The sequence below is a fragment of the Aotus nancymaae genome, unplaced genomic scaffold, assembly GCF_030222135.1.
Source record: "Aotus nancymaae isolate 86718 unplaced genomic scaffold, 86718_ANA_hifiasm-v0.15.2.pri h1tg000094l, whole genome shotgun sequence".
In the NCBI taxonomy this organism is placed as follows: Eukaryota; Metazoa; Chordata; class Mammalia; order Primates; family Aotidae; genus Aotus; species Aotus nancymaae.
The window spans coordinates 883674-907084 of record NW_026988509.1 but is presented as its reverse complement, the minus strand read 5'-3'; the positions used below and the strand labels follow the sequence as shown (position 1 = coordinate 907084).

At 46.6% G+C, this 23411-nt stretch overlaps 1 protein-coding gene across 2 annotated transcripts in view; it reads right to left on the bottom strand.

Annotated features, from left to right (window-relative positions):
- Positions 1-524: 524 nt before the first annotated feature.
- The window catches only part of LOC135271865 (germinal-center associated nuclear protein-like), a 190296-nt gene continuing 167409 nt past the window's right edge, over positions 525-23411 (bottom strand). The window contains exons 13-24 of one of the 2 annotated variants that reach the window (XM_064369885.1): positions 23206-23403; positions 22290-22358; positions 21902-22036; positions 18014-18167; positions 12388-12646; positions 12074-12171; positions 10256-10646; positions 8903-9160; positions 8248-8377; positions 6444-6650; positions 2466-2616; positions 525-765 (exon numbers count right to left, since the gene is read on the bottom strand). In XM_064369885.1, coding sequence (XP_064225955.1) covers positions 607-765; positions 2466-2616; positions 6444-6650; positions 8248-8377; positions 8903-9160; positions 10256-10646; positions 12074-12171; positions 12388-12646; positions 18014-18167; positions 21902-22036; positions 22290-22358; positions 23206-23403 — 2209 coding nt within the window. In that variant the 3' untranslated portion in view covers positions 525-606. The remainder of the gene's footprint in view (positions 766-2465; positions 2617-6443; positions 6651-8247; positions 8378-8902; positions 9161-10255; positions 10647-12073; positions 12172-12387; positions 12647-18013; positions 18168-21901; positions 22037-22289; positions 22359-23205; positions 23404-23411) is intronic. The other variant, XM_064369884.1, reaches the window with a different exon arrangement.

The following is a 23411-nucleotide window of genomic DNA, read 5'->3' as shown; positions in this document are numbered from 1 at the left end:
CAACAATCTCCAATCTCACCCTGTTGGCCTGTTCCCCCTCACTTGGCCACACAACCAAACTGGTACCTCCAAGCTTTCATCATGTCCTCTTCTTAAGTACACTGTCCCCAGCCACACCCCTGCACGCCTCTCTAGGAATCCTGCTTTCTCTTCTACCCAACCAGACCCTGTTCCATCCTGTTTTCTCCCTGCTACCAGTTCAGGCCCATGCCTTGTGTACATTCTCTGAGAGTTATGTACAGATACACCTGCTCACTCTCCTGGACGTAATCTGGGTGAGCCTGGCAGGCAGGGGCCCTGTGCCTTAATTCATCTCTGCATCACTGATGTCTGACACATCAAGGACTGCAAGTTTGCTGAGAGAATGAATCGCCCGTTACACATGGAAATGTAAGCTCCAAACTGCCTCAGAGCATATGCTGGTGGGTGACAGTCTGCCGAGGTCATGAAAATAGAATACTGAAGATGTCCCACAAGGTCAACAACTTTTCATTATGAAAAACTGGGAGACTTTGACATTTAAATGGTTTATTTGCATGATTAACATTATTTTGAGTAAAAACAAACTCTTCTGGAGAGACCCCCCTTCCCCACAGGTCAGGCTGCTCAAATGTCCACCATATCTAGCAATGCAGAGAGATGGAGCTCAGAGGCGACTTCCTCTTCCCTTGAACTCTGGATCAGCCTTTCCAGGTGCGTTAGCCGTTCGGTCAGACATGTTCCTGTCACCTCTGACAGCTGCAGTTGCTCCCTTGTCGTGTCATTCTATTTGAATAAAAAAGAAACTAAAGAGTTCTGGGATGTCAATAAACCACGACCTATTCTCTGTGAAGTGGGTAGATCTGGATCATGTTAGAAACCTCATCTGAGTAGTCATTTATTTTTTAGAGGGAAAAATTACCAATTGCACATCCTTCCAGCCTCATTTAGCTTGTACAATCAGCTGGTATCTGCACATAGACCGTCTGCCTTTGTATTCTATCATGAACGATTTCCAGTGTCAGTCATCTTTCACCCAGGCTGGAATGCAGTGGTGTAATCATAGCTCACTGCAGCCTCAAACTCCTGGGTTCAAGTGATCGTCGCAGCTCAGCCTCCTGAGTAGCTGGGACAACAGGCATGCCCTGGCTAATTACTTATTGTAGAGATGAGATCTCTTTTATGTTGCCCAGGCTGGACTCAAACTCCTGGGCTCAAGTGATCCTCCCTTCTCAGCCTCCCAAAGTGCTGGGATTACAGGCATGAGCCACCGCACCCAGCCAGTCATTTTTAGAAAATATCATTGTCAAGGGCTGTGAAGTATTCTATCGCATGAATGTATTATAATTGTTTAATCAGACTCCCATCTTCAGATATTTAGTCTTTTTCTACTTTTGTACAGTATAACTAATACTATAGTAAACATTTTTATACATTAGTTTTAGTGAATATCTGCTAATTTCTTTAGGTCAGAATTGGTAATTCAAAGGGTATGAATATTTTAAAAATATCTGCCAAACTGATAAATGGAAACAGTATGTCATTTTAATTTGCTTTTCCCCCCTACTGAAGAGCTTCCTAAAGCCAGTCCAGGAGCACAGTTTTTACCTGTCCGGTGGCACATATCTGTGATTAAAACTCTGTTTTTGCATCTTTAACTACTGAAGGAAGAATGGTAAGTAAGTAAAAAGACCTTAGGGTTTGGAGCCAGTTGGATCTGGCTCTGAGTAAGCAACCCTAACCACTCACTACTGGAATACCCTTGAGTGAGGCATTGACTTCCGGGAGCTTACCTTCCTCATTCATTAATTTTCCTCAAGAAAAACTAATCCCAGATTGGCTGGGCACCGTGGCTCATGCCTGTAATCCCAGCACTTTGGGAGGCCAAGGTGGGCGGATCACCTGAGGTTGGGAGTTCGAGACCAGCCTGACCAACACGGAGAAACCCTGCGTCTACTGAAAATACAAAATAAGCCAGGCGTGGTGGCACATGCCTGTAATCCCAGCTACTCAGGAGGCTAAGGCAGGAGAATCACTTAAACCCGGGAGACGGAGGTTGCACGAGCAGAGATCGCACCATTGCGTTCCAGCCTGGGCAATAAGAGCAAAACTCCATCTCAAAAAAATATATAAAAAGAAATGAAAATAGAAAAATTAATCTCAGAAGAGAGCTCTGGGTAATCCCAAAGCTCAGACAAAATTTGCTCTGACAGAAGCTGCTGTCATCACCTTAATGCCCTTAACTACACATCAGCAGCTACAGGTCTTATTCAGTTCTTAAGAATATTTCAATTCTATTATTTATTTCATAGGCAGAAACTCAAAATCACTTGGGTCTCTATAACAATGATATGATAAAAGTTAAAAAAAAGGTCTAATTTTAGCTAATAATTTGTTGGTCATCACAACATCATAGGATAAATTTTCCCCAGCCATTCTCTCAATCTTTAATTCTTATGTAAATGACAAACATACTTTCTTCTCACCTGTGGGCTAGTAGTTATAGGTATTTTCATCACAGATTCAATATTGTGAAAAATGGACACTAGAGTCTGAGGAAGATAGAGGGGAAGGGAAGTTAAATCCGTGAATGCTCCTGAGTCTTCAGACAACCATTGCTGAAGTTGATCTTCAAACCTGAAACAATTTATGATCATAAAAATATTTGAGCATCAGGAAGTTAACAATTGTTCATTAATCTTCTATATATACTTGAGAACTTTTTGAGCCTCTTCTTTTTAATTTTATTAATTAATTTATTTTTTCCGACGGAGTCTCACTCTGTTGCCCAGGCTGGAGTGCAGTGGGGTGATCTCGGGTCCATGCAACCTCTGCCTCCCAGGTTCAAGTGATTCTCCTGCCTTAGCCTCCTGAGTAACTGGGATTACAGGCACATGCTGCCACGCCCAGCTAATTTTTTGTACTTTTAGTAGAGATAGGATTTTACCATATTGCACAAGCTGGTCTTGAACTCCTGACCTCAGGTGATCTGTCCACCTCAGCCTTCCAAAGTGCTGGGATTACAGGCGTGAGCCACTGTGCCCAGCCAATTTTATTATTATTATTTTTGAAAAGGTCTTGCTCTGTTGTCCAGGCTGGAATGCAGGGTCACGATCTTGGCTTACTGCAACCTTGACCTCCCAAGCTCAAATGATCCTCCCACCTCAGCCCCCCAAGTAGTTGGGACTACAGGTGCACACCACCACACCCAGCTAATTTTTGTGGAGACCGGGTTTTGCTGTGTTGCCAGGCTGGTCTCCAACTCCTGTGGTCAAGTGATCTGCCCACCTAGACCTCCCAAAGTGCTAGAATCATAAGCATGAGCCACCTGCCCACCTCAGCCTCCCAAAGTGCTGGGATTATAGGCATAAGCCACCACACCCAGCCTTAAGCCTTTGCTTTTTACTAAGAATGTAAGAGATGACATCAACTGAGAAGTAGAAATGTACTTATTGAAAATTTCATAACTTCCTATGATAAAGCTTAATTTAAAAAAAGAACTAGGCTGGGCGCGATGGCTCACGCCTGTAATCTCAGCACATTGGGAAGCCAAGGCAGGCAGATCACCTGAGGTCAGAAGTTTGAAACCAACCTGACCAACACGGTGAAGCCCCATCTATACTAAAAATATAAAAATTAGCCAAGTGTGATGGCAGGTCCCTGTAATCCCAGCTACTCAGGAGGCTGAGGCAGGAGAATTGCTTGAACCTGGGAGCCGGAGGTTGCAGTGAGCCAAGACTGTACCATTGCACTCCAGCCAGGGCATGAGAGCAAAACTCCATCTCAAAAAAACAAACAAAAAACTTCCCTTTAATTTACAAATCCAATTTATATTTAATGAAAAAGGTGGCATTAATCCGAAAACAACTGCTTCTGTGTGTTACTTAACATTACTTGTAATTGTCTTGTTTGGCTTATCTTCTTTTTATTTACTTTGGTTTTATGCATCTATAATTATTCTGACATTTTCCAAATGTGTGGATTGCTGCTTATAACTTACAATTAACTCAAAATAATATCCCACTGCCACCTAACATACTCCAGAGCTGTCTACTTTCATATACCGGTCTTTTCAAGAAAAACAATCTTGGCCAGGTACAGTGGCTCATGCCTGTAATCCCAGCACTTTAGGAAGCTGAGGCGTGTGGATCAGGAGTTCAAGACCAGCCTGGCCAACACGGTGAAACCCCATCTCTACTAAAAATACAAAAATTAGCCACGCATGGTAGCAGGAACGTGTAGTCCCAGCTACTTGGGAGGCTAAGGCAGGAGAATCACTTGAACCTGGGAGGCGGAGGTTGTAGTAAGCCAAGATTATGCCATTGCACTCTAGCCTGGGCAACAGAGCAAGACTCTTAATTAAAAAAAAAAAAAAAGAAAGAAAGGAGAAAAGATCTCATCTAAAACCACTTATAGACACTGATTCTAGAAATTGGACACATTCATTCATTCTTCCAACACATATTTATCAAGCCTCCTCCAAACGCTAGGCATCATCCTAGGTACAAGGAATATTGCACTGAAACAAAACAGGCCCTGCCCTAAGCAATTTATCCTTTAGTGAGGGGAGACAGACAAGGAACACATAACAAGAGAAACGGTCTGAGGAAGAGAAAGACAAAGCCGGGCCATGGAAACAGGAAGGTCGGGGATGGGCAAGGAGGGCCTAACAGAAGCAGACATTTGAGCAGAGATCTGAAGTGCGTATGCGATCAGCCATGGGGATGCTGGGGAGAATGGAGGGGCTGGATAATCACAGACAAAAGGAACAGCAAACTCAAAGGCCCAACTGTGAGCTGCTCGCCATGTTCAAGGATGGAGCAGAGGTCAGAGAGGAAATGTGGGACAGATCACTCCGGGCCTGGCCACCCTTGTAAAATCTGCCTTTCATTCCAGTAAAAGAAGGAAACCACCGAGAGGCTGTGAGCAAGCAAGTGACCCAACCTCCATCTTAACTCACCTGAAAGGCACCCACCAGGTCTACCAAGACTAAACGACAGCCTACTATAATAATCCAGAAGGAAGATGACAGCGGCTTGAGCCAAGTGGTAGCCATGGAAGCCGTAACAACTGGTCCAATTGTGAATACATTTTTAATAGAGCCAACAGGATATGTGAGTGGGATGATGTGAGAGGATGATTCCAAGCCACCTGATCTAGGCAGCTGGAAGGATGGAGCCGCCATCAACAGAGACGACCAGCAAAGGAAGGGGTTGGTTAGTAGAAAGTCAGGAACTGGATTTGGGATATGTTAACTTTGCAGTGGCTACCAGACATCCAGCAGATGCCTAATGAAGATTTCAAAGAAGCAGTAGGATGTTCCAAGTCTGGAGTTCACAGGTTTGAGATACAAATTTGGAGTTGTCAGACTATTGATGTTATTTAAAAATCCATGGACCTGGATGAAATCTCTGAGGAATAGGTACAGATGATGCAGAGGAGAAGTTGAGAGAATGAATCCAGGGGGCAGCTGCGGGATAAGGAGGAACCAGCAGGGTAGGAGGGGACATGCAGACATCCTAGGAGCAAGGAGGGGAGGAGCAAGTATGGGATGCTGCCAGGGACTGGAGTTCACGGTCATGTTCAGCCCTGAGCTGGCTGCAGGAGGCTGGGAAAGAAGGCTGAGGAAGTGAGTGTCACAAGCGTTTCTGAGTTTTACTATTATGAGGGCAGAAACATGGAGTGGTGGCTAAAGAGGGAAATGGGCCCAAGATAGGGAGAAATGCGGCATGTTTCATGCCTGTGTGTTGCTGATGGTACCGTTAGGAAGGGGAGGGGTGGTAACACAAGAGGGATCCCATGGAATGAATGTCCTTGGGAGAGCAGGAGATGAGATCCCAGCCCAGGGAAGGACTGACTTTGACTAAGAGCTGGATGGTTCCCTTCTAGCAACAAGAGGGGTTAGGAAGGGGGTACAGGGAGGGTGCTGGATGTGGCTGGGAGGGAAGGGAAGGCAGAGGATAAGCTGTGGAAGGTCCCTCATTCCTGGTTCTACTTCTCAGTAAAATGGTAAACATGGCCATCGGATGAAAGCAAAGGTATGCATGGGAGGGAGGGATGTGGGCAATGCAGAGAAGGGGCAGCCCAGCTGCTGCCTAGTCACAGCATGGGACGAGCCACCCAAGGGCAGGGTGCCTGTGGCCAGCCATACTGTTCAGCACTCACCATCTTCTGAGTAGACTCAGCCACATGAATTTCCCACAAAAACTTAACACTGACTTTCAATAATAAATAATAAATGAAATTCACTTCAATATAAAACAGTTAAAAACATACTACCTATTGTACTGCTTCTGTCTTCAAAGAGCTTTTAAACAGTCACACCACTACAACTGCTGCTAATAACCCACCGGCCCTTCTCCATCCTGGTTGTCTTGTATCATCAATCAAGCAATAGCCAGTCTCCCCTCCCAGCATCAAGTGGACTAAACAAGACACATGAATTCGAAGGAAGTGGACTTCACCTCTTGTTCTCCTCTTTCTCCAGCAGCAGACTGCTCGACAAACACTGCGTCAGGCGCTCCTCAGCAGAAGCTCCTCGCATCAGATCCTCTGTGCTGGGAATCCTCCCCTCTCGACCACACTCTGTGCTCCTCTTCCAGTTACCGTCCATGTGAAGCAATGGTATGGGAAAATTGTTTGCAGAAGCATGAAAAGTCTTTATTCCCAAACTGTAAGTACATGATTTGAAACGCTTATGGTCAAGAGAAAATATCTCTACAGCATCACGTAAAGCATATAGATAAACTGCACATGTGCGTTAACATGTAAGAACAGGTGCCTTAGACACGTGCCCTCCTGGGACAGCTCATGCTGGCCTGGCCTGCTTCCAAGCTTCCCCCAAGTCAGGGAGTAGGGCAAAGAGGGAAGGCAGCCCCTGCACCGTGGTGACCCTCATGCACAGAGGCATCGAGACTGCCTGTTCCTCTTGGAAGCTTCTGCTCTCACGAGGCAGCTTTTGGAGCTTCTCTGCTTCATGTTTTCCTTCCCACCCCAGGGTTCCAGATTCTGTTTTTCCCTAATATTGGCAAGGTCCTTATTTTTTATATTTAGCTTTGGAAGTAATGTTTACAAATGATGAGAGAAGGCATCTAACATTGTTCTCTAAACATATGCCAGTGTTTGTCCTTTCCGCACTAATTTCACTTTTGTCACATATGGTTCTGTTTCTTGACTCCTTATTCTGATCCATTCATCTATTCTGGCTTCCCCACGTGGTTTTAAGTACTGGAGCTCTTTCTATGTTTTGATACCAGGCTGAGCAAACCTTGTTAGGCTTATTTAAAACTTTCTTAGTAATTGTTGAGTATTTTCTTACCCTGAGGAATTTTAGAACTTATCAACACCAGAACTGACACCTTCACAGCATCGTATCCTCCTGTAAACAACCTAATCTGAACCTCAATGGCTCAGGTTTCCTTTGCACATGCAGGCCCTGAGAAACTCGTATGTTGTGAATGAGGCTTTTTTTTTCTTTTTTTTTACATGTTGTGGGTCTGTCTATCTGATCAACTTGCTGAATTCAGAATGGTTCTATGGGCTTGACTGCCGATTATCTTGGACTGACAACCGTAGTGTCTGGAAATGACAGTTTCTCCTTCCTTTTGGTGTTTGTGCTTGTAGCCCACATCCCTGTGCTGGTCAGAATTTACAAGACAATAGTGAATAGCAGCCAGGACAACAGGCTGGTTCTGACTCCAGTGTTCCTAATGGTCTACCAAGAAGCATGATCCCACCCCCCCCCCCCACCTTTTGGTAGTTTTATGTTAGGTAGCCTTATCAGGTTAGGACCTTTTTTTTTTACTCAAGCTAAAGAAATGACCCAAAATAAAGCAATTTTATTGGGAATGGGTATAAGTTTTAAGAAATGTATTTCAACACCTGCTACAATGGCCACTTATTTTTGTATTCTGGCAACAGATTACATTAATAGATTTTCACTGTTACTGTTTTTCCTGAGAGAAAGCATACTTGTGAACTTTTTAGGTACTGTGCTTTAGAACCAGATTTGGAAGTGAGATGAAATGTCAGCTGTATTCTCCTGGTTAGGTTGATTTCAGGGTCAGGTTTGCCTGATAAATGAAGTGAAATGCGTCTAACTTTGCTCTAGAAGAGTTTCTACTGCATGGGAATGACCTGTTCCTTGAGGGTTTGTCACAATCTGCTCACAATGGACTGGATTTGGCATGTAGGATGTTAATTTCTGTGTACTTTGGAAGAAAAATACAGTTTAGCAAGCAACAGAAACATACTGAACGTGAATCTCACCGTCCGTCTCCCAGCTGTAGCTCCTTCTGTGTCTGCAATCTGGCTTGTTCCCATGACAAAGGAACATCATATTTTTTCAAATGGTTTTTAAAAAAATATACACATATCTGACCATCTTCACTCAGCGCCTCTGAGAAAACAATACAAAAACAGATAAAGAGATAAGTCTGGGCAACACAGCAAGCCCCTGTCTCAAAAAACAAAAAGGAAACCAGGTAAAAATAATATATAAAGAGCAGCAGGTGGCCATTTGGCATGTGCTTAAATTCACTGATTTAAGGGCAAGTCCTTCAATTAATTATTATGTGACTTCCATACTTTAATTAAATAGGCTCCCAGTGTCCATGCGTCACCCAAAGTCCAGACAGGCTGATATCCAGACTGGCAGGGCCGGTAAGAACTACTCAAAAGCCACAGAATCCTCTCTAAGAGCCAGCCTAGGAAGCCTGTTTCAGGGAGGTGAGTTCAGGCTCTACTGGAACCTTCTTAGCTTGTTTTCAATGTTTCTAAGTCACTGACTTGAAGGAGGAAGGCCTAAGGAAAAGAAGGGTAGGGACTCGAGAGAAAAGAAATATCAAGTAAACATCGTCCTTTGCAGAGACTGTACCAGAAAGTCTTGTGAGGCGCTGATCGCACTGCACCGAGGTCTAACTACCTGATGTAACAGGAAGCCGGGGGGGTGTCCAGTCTCTCAGCTTGTGGTTGATACACAAGGCGATGAGATCATCCCATGGGATGTCCATGACGGAAGGGCCTGCCCCATGGACTGCGGAGGGGCTCGTGCTCTTCCACCTATGGTAGGTTCTGCAGAGCAGGTTCTCCACCTGGGACTGGAGGACAGGCTGCGTCTGGCACGAGCTGGGGATCTGAGAGGCGTACTGCACAACCATGGAGCACACGGGGAGCCAGGGGGCTGGGGAGAAAGTGCCTCATTAGTTACAGGTTTGGCCAAAGTACAGGTGAAAATGTGTATGAAAATATTTTTAACTCTATTTTCTTAGGAGAAGGCAACTGTAAAGTTGAGAAGTCTGCTTTCTAAACACAGCGGAACCACAGTTGTTGAGGGCAAGAGCAGCTTGCTCCCAGGGTTTAGGTGAGGGATGCAGACAGTCCCCCTAAACAGTGTTGATAGCAAAGGCACACCATACCCAGAAACTCTGCTTGTGCCTAGGAATCTGTATTGTAACAGGCACCCAGGTAAGTCTGGTATACGTTGTCTTGGCTTATTTTGGTGAACCCCAACCTAGTCAGAACACTAAGGGCTTGTGGTGAGTGGTTCGCTTCCCTTTGGGTTCCTTCAGTGAGCATGGGTTAGAGGTACTACAGACCACACCCCACAGTTTAGAAGGGCACCTGAGGCCCAAATGGGAGGAGTGTCTATGCTAATGCCATGACTTCCACCACATAAGCAGCTCATTCCCTGCTGACAGTGTCTGCATGGGAAGGAGCAGCCCCATGCCACACTGGGCTTGAGCCAGCCAGATGGCCTATAGGATCTGTGTCAAAGCAGCTCAGAGACCTCAGCCAGGAACAGGGGCACAGCCAGAGCCACAGAACAAGACTTCTTTGACAAAGAAGTAACATTAAATCGGCACTGAGTGCCCTGGCTGTGGCTTGGGGATAGGGCTACATGGTCCCCATGCTCTTTGCCCCTGACTCGTCTGTTTTGAAAACAGGGACCATGTGAGGCAGGCAGGACAGGATCAGGGTTGGTGTTCCTCCCAGTACCACCTGCCACTTTCCTCCTGAGGAGAGTGAACTCCCATGGACTGCTGTGTCGGTCAGGAAAGGCCAACAGCCCCCACTTCACAAAACCCAGCTTGTTCTGACCTGTGAACCCAAAGGAAGGTGCAGGCAAGCACACCGTGGGGACACCCCATGTGCCCAGTGAAGGTGGATGCGCACCCTCACACTGGTGCCCAACACCTGCCGGGTGGTCACTACGGTGAGAAGGAAGCCTGAGGCTCGGCTGCAGCCACTCACCGCTCCTCCCAGCACAAGCACTTACCCTCCAGGGGCGGAAGGTCCATCTGCGGAAGCTGGAACCCGAGCACAGCCTGCTTCAGCCAGGCCAGGTGCTCTGGGGCATTCCAGTGCAGGTGAGGAAGCAGCCGACTGCCCCCCGCCTCGGCAAACTCAGTGACAGGCCAGGACAGGTCACACAGCTGTTCAGAGGACACCACGGAAGCCAGGAACTGCAGCACACTGTTAAACAGCTCAATGATGGCACCAGGCTCCTGCGAAGGAAGGCCACCCAGACGCCTCTCTCTTCTGTCATGGAAAAAGCGGCCACTAAACTCACGGCCAACCCCATCTTCGACGTACTGAATGAGAGTCTGGCAGCAAAGGTCAAGGGAATGGGGGCAGTGGGAAACCAGCCACTGCACCGCTTGCAAAACCTGAGAGCAAAGACATTCAGAAAAGACTTGGTTGAACAATTCACACTGTTTTTCAAAAACAGCTTTCTGAAACAGCTTGATCCCCTAAGGCTGCCCACAGCAGGTAACACCAGAGTACCGGGCTCCCAACTGTGGTAAGAAGGGGAACAGAAGTGTCCTCTGCAGTTGAGTTTAGCCTTCTAGGGCTCTGGAGACATGTCCAGCAGAGGAACTAATGAGGGGCCCCCAGATCCCATTTGGCCTGAGGAGGAATGTGACCTGCATGCTCACCCCCCTGGAAGGGCCCAGGCCCTCAGGAAACCAGCCCTGAACAACCCCTTCACCATGCACGGAAATGGAAGCCACGTCTTCTGACTTTTGGAAGGACTAACAGCTTCACTATGTGCCAAGATGCCGTCACACCATATATTTATCTTACTTCCTGTAGTTATTTTAATTCTTGGCACTTCCTTCTCTAAATTGTTAGCAAAGCCTCCCGCTGCCTTTCTTTTTTTCTTTTGAGAAGGGGGTCTCCCTGTGTTGCCCAAGCTAGTCTCCAGCTCTTGGGCTCAAGCAGTCCTCTTGCTTCAACCTCCCAAGCAGCTGAGATTACAGGTTTGAGGAGACACCATGCCCAGCTTCAGACTTCCTTTTCAAAGGAAACATCAAATAACATTATTTCTTAATATATTGAGAGGACAATCACCCTAGAAAAATAATTTCTATATCTGACCTTCAAATATAAGATATGTTCATATTTTAAATTCATAGAAATAAAAACACTAAAAAATTTTACATGAACAATTTAATTTGCAGATAGCAGGACTGGGCAAATTTCATCTTTTGATTTCTGCTTATGTTTTTGGAAAGTTCTATAAACCACACACCTGCTGCCAGGTGCAGTAGCATACCACAGTAGTCCCATATACTTGGGAGGCTGAAGTGGGACGACTGCGTGAGCCCAGTAGTTTGAAGCTGCAGGGAGCTATCATGCCACACTGGGTGACAGAATAAAACTCTGTCTTAGCTGGGCGCGGTGGCTCACGCCTATAATCCCAGCACTTTGGGAGGCCGAGGCGGGTGGATCATGAGGTCAAGAGATCAAGACCATCCTGGTCAACATGGTGAAACCCCGTCTCTACTAAAAAATACAAAAATTAGCCGGGCATGGTGGCGCGTGCCTGTAATCCCAGCTACTCGGGAGGCTGAGGCAAGAGAATTGCCTGAACCCAGGAGGCGGAGGTTGCGGTGAGCCGAGATCGTGCCATTGCACTCCAGTCTGGGTAACAACAGCGGAACTCCGTCTCAAAAAAAATAAAAATAAAAATAAAAATTAAAACTCTGTCTTAAGAAAAACACAAATGCTAATATACGCTCAATTCCAGATACAGCAAAAGGGAAAAAAATCAAAATACCTTGACAGACCGTTAAAAATGGTGAAGGCTTACCTTAGTTGAACCCTGTAGATCATTAGTGGACTCAGGGATCTCCGTAACAGTGTAATCTGAAATCAGCTTGGCTGAAACCAAGTCCTGCAGCATCAGACCTTTAAGAGAAAGAGATGAAGGTCACACACATTCTGCTCTCAGCACACCTGCTGACACAACTCACTGTGCTGACCACCCCAGTCCTGCAGTGGACAGTCCTATAAGGGTCGCTGTCTCAGTGATTCCAGACCCCACACTACTGGACCATTCTCAGACCAAGCATCCACCCCTTTATTAAACAATGCTGGTTCATAAACAAGACTTCCTTCACAAACCTTCCTCTACTTCCTTCTCAATGGCATCCCCTCCTGAGCTGGGCACAAGAACCACCAGCGGAAGTGCAGGCTGGAAGGGCTTGGCCTGCAGGAGCTGCTTCAGCTGCAGCAAGGCCGACAGCCAGTACACGTCCTCCTCTGCCACGTCCTCACTCCTCACTTTGGGGGGAAGCAGCAGCATGAGCCCACTGGCTCCCAGGAGGTCCTTCTGCGTCTCCACGGCATCAATGGCGCCATCACTCAGGGCGCCATGGGTCACCTGCAAGCGCATCAAGATCATCAGGATAGACGCACCACAGGACACATCAGCAGTGACGCATCTGCCCCAGAGCAAGTGCAGCCAAAGCTCTCCATGCGCTAAATACTGACTGCACTCCAGACAGGCTTCCAAGGGCACAGCTGGGCATACCCTACAGTTGTCTTACTTCCTGCAGTTATTTTCATTCCTGGCACCTCTTTCCCTAAATCTAATTGTTAGCAAAGACCCCTCCAACATTTTTTTTTTTTTTTTTTTTGGAGAAGGGGGTCTTTTTATGTTGCCCAGGCTGGTCCTGAACTCCTAGGCTCAAGCAGTCCTCCTGCTTCAGCCTCCTGAGTAGCTGAGATTACAGGTTTGAGGGGCCACCAAGCCCAGCTTCAGACTTCCTTTTTAAAAGAAGTATCAAATAACATTCTTTCTTCATATATCCAGAGGACAATCGCCCTAGAAAAATAATTTCTATATCTGACCTTCAGATAGAAAACGTATTCATATTTTTTTCTTTTTTTTTTGAGACGGAGTCTCACTCTGTCGCCTAGGCTGGATTACAGTGGCACAATCTCAGCTCACTGAAACCTCTGCCTCCTGGGTTCAAGCAATTCTGCCTCAGACTCCCGAGTAGCTGGGACTACAGGCGCCCACAGCCATGCCCAACTAATTTTTGTATTTTTAATGGAGATGGGGTTTCACCATGTTGGCCAGGCTGGTCTTGAACACCTGACCTCAAGTGATCAGCCCTCCTTGGCCTACCAAAGTGCTGGGATTACAGGCGTGAGCCACTGCACCTGCCCATGTTCATATTTTAAATTCGTAGTAACAAAAACAACGGAATTAATGCAACAGAATTAGTGTAAGAAATGGCCAGTTCAACAGGTAATTTAGTCTCCAGCTAGAATTGTGTTTTGACTATATTACTAGAATTTTAATTAACCTTAAACAGGTATGAAAACAGTTAAAACTAGACAGTGGCTCATGCCTGTCATCCCAGCACATAAGGAGGCCGAGGCAGAACTGTGTGAGGCCAGGAGTTCAAGACCAGCCTGGGCAACATAGCAAGACCCCATCTCTACAAAAATAAACAAAACTTTAAGCCCATAATAACATAAAGAGGGAAGGCAAGCCAGCAGCAGATGAGGGATTCTGATACATTTCTAGAAAGCAGCAAGCAGATGGGTCCAATCTCTGGGTCAGGGAAGCAGAGGAAGCCACACCTAAAGGCTGCAGCTGTGGGTGTGGAGGGAGCCAGGTTGACTGAGCCTGCAAAAGCCCTGTATATCCAGGCCCTGCAGACACCAGGAGCCAAAGGTGAAGTTCAGAGCCTGGCCCTATAGGCACCCACCACTGCAGGCAACCTTATACACAACCAGTCCCCCGGGCCCCTGAACAGGAGTCCTGAGAGGATCCAGACACAGGGGCGTGATCAGGCACAGTGGAAGGGACTCGGTGTCAAACCACTCCCGACCCTACCCTGAGAATACCAGCAGCTCTCCAGGAAGCAGAAGGCACAAGTTCTTTCCAGAAAGCCTGAACAGTCTAGGGACCAGACACGCAGATCCAGACATCTGGGAGTCCCTCCGAAAAGGCTGGCTTTCCATTTAACTACCTCCCACCCCACCCCAAACACAGAACTTCCTCGCCAGCCTTGTAGGGCCTCACTCAGTTATAGACAGACAGCCTTGGGTAAGGCATCTGAGGAGAGCCTCCAACATAAAAGAGATAAACTAGAATAACAGAAGAGGGCGGGGAAAAAAAAAGGAACCAGATAATGCATGAACTGAAGAAAACTTAGACCCCCAAAACCCTAAAAAGATAAGATGATGCATCCAAAAAATAAGATGCTATGAAAAAGTCAACGTAAGAAGAGGAAATAATATATATGGAAGAAAAAAATCAGTAGAACTACTGGAAAATGAAGTCAAGGAAATCTTCCAGAACATAGTAGGAAGAGGTAAGATTGAAAATAGGATAGAAAGGATAAGAAACTCAAAGGATCAAATGATGAGGTCTAACATCTATCTAACAGAGGCTCAAGAGAGAAAAGAAAACAGAGATTGGGCATGATGGCTCACACCTGTAATCCCAGCACTCTGGGAGGCCGAGGCAGGCGGATCACGAGGTCAGGAGATCAAGACCACCCTGGGCAACATGGTGAAACCCTGTCTCTACTAAAAATACAAAAATTAGCCGGGCATGGTAGCGTGAATCTGTAGTCCCAGTTATTCGGGAAGCTGAGGCAGGAGAATCGCTTGAACTCAGCAGGCAGAGGTTGCAGTGATCCAAAATTGCGCCATTGCACTCCAGCCTAGGCAACAAGAGCGAGACTCCATCTCAAAAAAATAAATAAACTGTGAGTGTCATAAAAACATGACTGCTAAGCCCTGCACAGAGAAGGAAGTCCAGTGCCAGGCATGACAAAGTGAAGTTCTAGGATGCCATGAACAGAGAAAAAAGGCTTCTGGAGAGAAACAATACCAGGGCACACAGAAAGGAACAGGAACAGTCTCAGACTCCACCTCAACAGCAACAGTGGACGCTAGGTGACAGTGGAGCAAAACTGAAAGGAAATAATTTTCTTCTTTTTTTGAGACAGGGTCTCCCTCTGTAATCAAGGCTGCAGTGCAGCGGTGCGATCACAGCTCACTGTAGCCTCGAACTCCCGGGTTCAAGCAGTCTTCCCACCTCAGCTTCCCAAGCTCCAAGAACTACAGGAACAGATAATTTTGGGGTTTTTTGTTGTTTTTTGTTTTTTGAGACAGAGTCTTGCTTCTGTTGCCCAGGCTGGAGTGCAATGGCCCGATCTCAGCTCACCGCAACCTCCGCCTCCCGAGTTCAAGCAATTCTCCTGCCTCAGCCTCCTGAGTAGCTGGGATTACAAGCACGCACCACTACGCCCAGCTAATTTTTGTATTTTTAGTAGACGGGGTTTCACCATGTTGGTCAGGCTGGTCTCAAACTCCTGACCTCGTGTGATCCGCCCACCTCAGCCTCCCAGAGTGCTGTGATTACTGGCGTGGGCCACCGTGCCAGGCGAATTTTTGTATTTTTTATACAGGGTTTCACCACATTGCCCAAGATGGTCTCAAACTCCTGTACTCAAAACAATCCGCTTACCTTGGCTTCCCAGAGTGCTGGGATTACAGGTGTAACCCACTATGTACGGCCAGGGAAGTAATTTCCTACCTATAATTTTACAAACGTAGCTAAACTACGAAGCAAATACAAGAATAAAATAAATCTTTTTTTCTTTCCCCCAGCCTAAGTTATTTTGTCAATAAAATCATTTTTGCTGGGTGCAGTGGCTCACGCCTGTAACCCCAGCACTTCGGGAGGCCAAGGTGGACGGATCACGAGGTCAGGAGATCGAGACCATTCTGGCTAACACGATGAAACCCCATCTCTACTAAAAATACAAAAAATTAGCCGGGCGTGGTGGCACACACCTATAGTCCCAGCTACTCAGAAGGCTGAAGCAGGAGAATCGCTTGAATCCAGAAGGCAGAAGTTGCAGCAAGCCAAGATCGCACCACTGCACTCCAGCCTAGGCGACAGAGCAAGACTCTGTCTCGAAAAAAAATAAATAATAATAAATCATTTTTATAAGGGAAAGGACTCAGAAAATTCCCCTCCCATGACATGTACCATCCAACAAGGGGCTGAACCAAGAAAAAATACCACAGCTGCTGCTAATGGCAACACTGAGCAAGCACTTGGCCTGTGCCAGGCATTGTCCTATGCAGTCTGCGTGTGCAGACTCACTCCGTCCTCAAGAGCCAGATGAGCATCTCCAGCACACAGCACCTGCGCAGGCTTGGGCAATTTCTTTTGGCTTTGCTGAGTAAAACAGGACAGTAAGTAACTATCCATACATAGGTGGCAGAGACGTTAGGGAACTTGCCCAAGGTCACAGAGCTTCCAGGTGGAGGAGCAGGGACATGTGCTTGCAATGATGGCATGACGGCACATGCTGCCTGGATGGAGACCAGCCCACAGATGAGGGTTCCAGGACACAGGGAATATGGATGGATCGGAATATGGAAGTGACAGAACATTTGGAAAACTACCGAGATATACACAGCAACCCCCCCACCCCGCCCTGTAAAAATCAAAGCGATAAAGAGAACTATGTTAAGTGAGACAATAAGGCAACTCCAGTTCTTGCAGGAAAAAAATAATTGTGGTCATAGAAAGAACACTACTGGTTCTGAGGCGAATAGAGTCACAGAGCCCATTCGCTGGAGTGGGCTCACAAAGTGACAGTGTAGCCATCCTGGGAAGACGTGGAAGGCTGACTGGGATGACGGCACAGGAGGCCACTCTGCACCTAGTGTGGTATGCAGCAGCCACGAGGTCCCCGACTCCACCTGGTGTCCGTGCCCACGTGTGATCTCCTGCCCTGTGAGCTGGGCCTGGCCACTGCTAACGGACAGAAGCCAACAAAAGCAACAGGATGTCACTTCTAAGTGTAGGTTATAAAGGCACTCAGACTTCCAGCTTGGCTCACCTCTTGCTCACTCTGATGAAAGCCAGCTGCCATGCTGTCAGCTGGGGAGAGGCCCACGTGGCAGGAAGTGAGGAAGTCTCTGGCCACAGCCTGCAAGGAAGTGACGCCACCTGGATTCCTGACCCACAGAAATCTGATAACAGATGTCATTTTAAGCTGCTATGTTAGAGGTAATTTGTTATTTAGGAATAGGTAACTAATACATTTATATTAATGGGAAGTCAGCAGAGAACACTGAAATGGACAAACTGAGAAACAGCTGTTAAGTGTGTGATCTGGAAACATGAGAAAAATGAGGCCCTGAAGAAAGGAGTTGAGAGGAGAGAGGAGCTACTGTGTCTCATTTTAAATCACGTGGCGTTATTTGACTTGTTTTTAAGTACATGGAAGCGTTACTTTCATTAAAAATGAAAATGAAGGTAACAGGAACAGTAAACTAATTTCCAGGAGATGAAATATGACTTTGTAATCACAGGAAAGGGAAGAATGTGCACCAAGAAGTTACTGTCACCTCAGAACAGCAAAAGCATGGATGGCTCTTATCATCTTTACATTTCTTTTACATTTCCTCATTTTTTTTAAAGTTTTGTATACGGATTACATTTAGGAAACTCAATATATAGTATTAAAATAGAAAAATTAAAAAAGCAGGCTGGGTGCACTGCCCACTGCTAAATTTGGCTGGCTTAAAAAAATAATTTTTAAAAAACACTAGAAATGACAGACATAATACTTGCTTCTGAGCCTCCCAAAGTCTTTCAAAACCACGTTAGGGAATAAATAGTATTTGCATGATTCTAGTGATATCCTGGAGTAAGTGAAAGTAATGAAAACATAGAAGTAAACACAAAGCAATTATAATTCACCTTTATACACACGTTTACAGAAATCATCTGATCCCCTTTGCCACTAAGCGAGTTGAAAAGCGAAAGCGTCCGAATCCCACCAGCATCGCTGCACGTGTCATCCACTGAGCCATCATCTCCCATGAACTTGACTTTCAACCAATTTGCCAGAATTCTATAGATTAAAAAAAAAAAAGAAAAACACTTAAGAATCCAATTCTAAATGTGAATTATAAAGACTTCCAGGAAAAGAAAAAAGTATCACACAGATGTAGGTCCAAAGTTACCAAATCTTACTATGAGGTTGACCTGCACAAAAGAGGCTGTCATTTAAAAATGGAGCAATCATCTTTACCTGTTCATAGGGTCTTACCGTCACCCAGGGTAGAGTGCGGTGGTACAAACTCGGCTCACTGTAGCAAGCAAACCTCCTGCCTCAGCCTCCTCAGTAGCCTGGACTACAGGCACGGGCCACCATCCTCTGCTAAGTTTTGTTAGTACAACACAGATGTTGCTCACGCTGGCTTCAAACTCCTAGGCTCGAGCAATCCCTCCACAGCCTGCCCAGTTGCTGAGATTACAGCTGTGAGCCACTGCACCTGGCTTCTACTTGTTCTTAATTGAGCAGGAGGGAGCACTCATAGAACCGGCTCATTCTAATGTGACTTAAGATTCTGAGGCATTAAGATTTTTAGCAACAGAAAACATCCCTAGAGTTTGAAATACATATTTTTTATGGATCAAATTTCTCACATCTGAGACCTTAAGAATTCCTAAGTGATATATGAACTTAGCAAATCACAAGACAGCTATTTTAAGAAATGAATCCTCAGCTGGGCATGGTGGCTCACACCTGTAATCCCAGCACTTTGGAAGGCCAAGGCAGGTGGATTGCTTGAGCCAGGAGTTCAAGACCAGCCTGGGCAACATGGCAAAACCGTCTTTACAAAAAAAAAAAAAAAAAAAATTACAAAACCTAGCCTGGCATGGTGGTGCGTGCCTATAGTCTGTTCCTCAGGAAGACCACTTGAGCCCAGGAGGTCAGGTTGCAGGGAGCCAAGATCGAATCACTGCACTCCAGCCTAGGGGATAGAGTGGGACCTTGTCTCAAAATTAAAAAAAAAAGGAAAAATGAATTGCCATTTAAATATTTTGAAAATGCCACAACACTCTTCTTTGTTCAGCTGTACTATGAGATGAACATCATGACTTTCTCTTTCTTTTTCCTTACTGCATGTGTTCCAAGCTTGCCTGGGATTTCTTTTTAAGTGAAAAAGTATTTTGGAATTAGATAATGGTGTTTTAGAAATGTGTTCAGAGAACTTCGAACCCTCATACATCGCTGGTAGGAATGTTAAAGATGCAGCCACCATGGAAAGGTCTGGCAATTCCTCAAAGACTTAAACATATAGTTACCATACAATTAGCAATCCTTCTCCTAGCTATATAACCAAGAGAATTATAAATCACATGTCCACACAAATACTTACACCTGAGTATTCATAGCAGTCTCTTCACAGTAGCCAAAAAGTAGAAACCACCCAAATGCCTATCAACCGATAAATGGATAAATAAGGTATACTCACATAATGGAGTATTATTCAGCCACAGAAAAGAATGAAGCACTAACATATGCTTCAACGTGGAAAAGTCTAGAAAACATCCCATAGGGGAAAGGTACGATTCACAAAAGGCTACATATTATATGATTCAATTTATACAAGACGTCTAGAATAGGCAAAAATTTATGGAAACAAAGCAGATCAGTGGTTTCAGGCTGGGTATGGTGGCTCACATCTGTAATCCCAGCACTTTGGGAGGCCGAGGCAGGCAGATCACCTCAGGTGAGGAGTTCAAGACCAGCCTGGCCAATACGGTGAAACCCCATCTCTACTAAAAATACAAAAATTAGGCTGGGTGGTGTGCACCTGTAATCCCAGCTACTTGGGAGGCTGAGTCAAGAAAATTGCTTAAATCCGAGAAATAGAGGTTACAGTGAGCCGAGATCACACCACTGTACTCCAGCCTGGGCAACAGGGCAAGACTCCATCTCAAAAAAAAAAAAAAGAATACGGGCTTTCTTTTTGAGTGAAATTTAACAGTGGTGGTGGCAAAACCCTGTGGATATATCTAAAAATCACTGAAATGTACACTTCAAATGGGTGAAGTTTATGGTATGTGAATAACATTTCAATAAAGCTATCTTAAAAAGAAACTGTAAGCCGGTCGTCATGGTTCACGCCTGTAATCCCAAAACCTTGGGAAACCAAAGCACGTGGATTGCTTGAGCCCAGGAATTCAAGACCAGCCTGGGCAACATGGTGAAAACCCCACCTTTCAAAAAAGAAAAACCATTAGCCAGGCATGGTGGCACACGCCTGTAGTTCCAGCTACTCAGGAAGCTAAAGTGAGAAGGTCATTTGAGGCCAGGAGGTCGAGGCTTCAGGGAGTCATTATCACACCAGTGCCCTCCAGCCTAGGTGACAACAGAGCAAGACCCTGTCTCAGAAGAAAGAGACTGTAGTTGCTTCAAAACTATGACTTCTTGGCCAGGAGTAACGGCTCACACCTGTAAGCTCAGCACTTTGGGAGGCTGAGGCGGGTGGATCACGAGGTCAGGATTTCGAGACCAACCTGACCAACATGGTAAAACCCCGTCTCTACTAAAAATACGAAAAAATTAGCCAGGCATGGTGGTGTGCGCCTGTAATCCCAGCTACTCAAGAGACTAATGCAGGAGAATTGCTTGAACTCAGGAGGCGGAGGCTTCAGTGAGCCAAGCCACTGCACTCCAGCCTGGGTGACAAAGTGAGACTCCAGCTCAAAAACCAGGAAAAAAAAAAAAAAAAAGACTTCTGGCCAGGTGCAGTGGCTCACTCCTCCTTTGGGAGGCCCAGGCGAGTGGACTACAAGGTCAGGAGATTGAGACCAGCCTGGCCAGCACGGTGAAACCCCATCTCTACTAAAATACCAAAAAAAAAAAAAAAAAATTAGCTGGGTGTGGTGACATGTACCTGTAATCCCAGCTGCTTGGGAGGCTGAGGCAGGAAAATCACTTGAACCCAGGAAGCAGAGGTTGCAACGAGCCAAGATTGTGCCATTGCACTCCAGCCTGGCGACAGAGCGAGATTCTGTCTCAAAAAGACTTCTGTATTTTAGTTACAGGAAGTAAGACCGTGTCAATTTTTTTTATTTAAATGCCAAAAGTTTCTTCTGAATGGGAAAAAAATGAAACTATAGTAAACAAACTATAAACTATCTTACCGAAGAGTCTAAAGTAAAGCAGGTCTATCAATACCTTAACACAGCTTTAAATACTGTTGCCAAGTGACGTGGTTCAGATTTGTGTGCCCACCCAAAATCTCATGTTGGACTGTCATCCCCAGTGTTGAAGGAGGGGCCTGGTGGGAGGTGCTGTATCGGGGGTGGATCTCCCCCTTCCTGTTCTCATGACAGTGAGTTCTCATGAGATCCAGTGGTTTAAAAGTGCGCAGCACCTCCCACTGTGCTCTCTCTTCCTCTTGCTCCGGCTATGTAGGCCATGCCCGCTTCCCCTTCGCCTTCCACCATGATTGTGGGTTTCCTGAGGCCTCCCCGGCCATGCTTCTTGTACAGCCTGTGGAACCATGAACCAATTAAACCTCTTTATAAATTACCAAGTCTCAGATAATTCTTTAAAGCAGTGTGAAAACGGACTAATACACCAAGTTTATGGAATAAAAATGGAAATAATCAAATCTAAAGTTTCAACTTAAAATCCTGAGCAAAACAGACTGTAAATCCAAGCATTAAAACATTAAACCTATGCTTCAGAGTTCCCATCAGACATAAAAGGAACACCCGGCCCTGGCCCACAGCTCTGCCCCCGTCCACTCCACCTCTTGGAAATCCCACAGGGGAAAACCTGACCTGCCAGGACTCCCTGGGGACTGCTCTTCTCCATCCGGCAACACCAGCACCAGCTTCCAAAACACACGCTCCTGCCTCCCAGGGAGGTGCTCGGCCACAAGGGACGGCAGGTCCAGAGACGCCCATGCCACATCACTGGAAGGAAAAGACCACCGTGGGTTAGCCAGTATGTGAGACCCTAGCAGGAGCAGCACACACATCCTATGAGCAGGAAGGGGCAGGGTGGGGAAAAATCAGGGTCAGAGGTTGAACTGCAAACTAGAAACCATGTCTGAAACTCAGCAAAGAGACCTCAGAGGCATGAATGGCTGTCAGTGTGATAGACTGGGAGGCTGGGGGCGGCGACGGGGAGGGTACCGGCGACACAGAAGGGTGGGGCATGACAGACCTCAGCAGCTGCTGGTAGAAGTGCTGAACCTTCATCTGGTGAGCCGTTTTATTTCTGAGCCGCCTTAACCTGCAAAGGAAGGCAGAATGACAGTGTCCCCACAGGAGCTTAGTGAAAAGTACTGACTGGCTAGTGAGTGTCCCCTGGGGAGTACCCAGGAGATTGAAAAAAACTTTCTGCTAAAGAAATGGGTTACAGGCCAGGCATGGTGGCTCACGCCTGTAATCCCAGGACTTTGAGAGGCCAAGGTGGGCAGATCCCGAGGTCAGGAGATTAAGACCATCCTGGCTAACACGGTGAAACCCGGTCTCTACTACAAATACAAAAAATTAACTGGGTGTGGTGGCGCACACCTATAGTCCCAGCTACTCGGGAGGCTGAGGCAGAAGAATCGCTTGAACCCGGGAGGCGGAGGTTGCAGTGAGCCAGTATCGCGGCCACTGCACTCCAGCCTGGGCGACAGAGCAAGACCCCATTTCAAAAAAAAAAAAGAAAAAGAAACGGGTTAAGAGGATTCCTTCATTCCACAAATATCAATTAAGTATCTGCTGTGTGCTGGCTGTGGGAGATTCAGCAATAAATCCTGCCCTTCAAGCATCTCTAAATGCCGGCCTGGCACGTGGGAGGTGTTGGCACTGTGGGCAAATGCCGCCAGGTGGGGCTGAGGTGGGGTGTATGCTGCAGTCTCACCAGGGTGGTCAGGTGACAGGTGAGCAACAACCTAAAGGAAACAGGGGTGGCAGCAGGACAGCCAGCGGCAGAGCACACGCCTGTGCTGGGCCACAGCTGGACCCAGCATGTTTGCGGAGAGCAGTGAGACAGCTGGGGAGGGGGCCGGGTCCACCGCTGGGTTCGCCGCCAAGACAGGCGACGCCACCTGGCTGAGCTGTCGGAGGACCCTCCGGCTGATGCTCACCTGGTGCAGGAGATGCCCAATTTCCCTGCGTGGCCCAGGTCCAGGAGACCCCTGGCCAGGTTCTCCTCAGCAATGGGGCACTCTGCGCTGGGCGCCAGCGCCCTCAGCCGGTCGCTCACGTCCACGCAGCAGGGCGCGGCAGGGAAAGCCCGCATCTGGCGCCTCAGTTTCTCCCGGGCTGCGACAGCTTCCCTCCACCTGGGGGA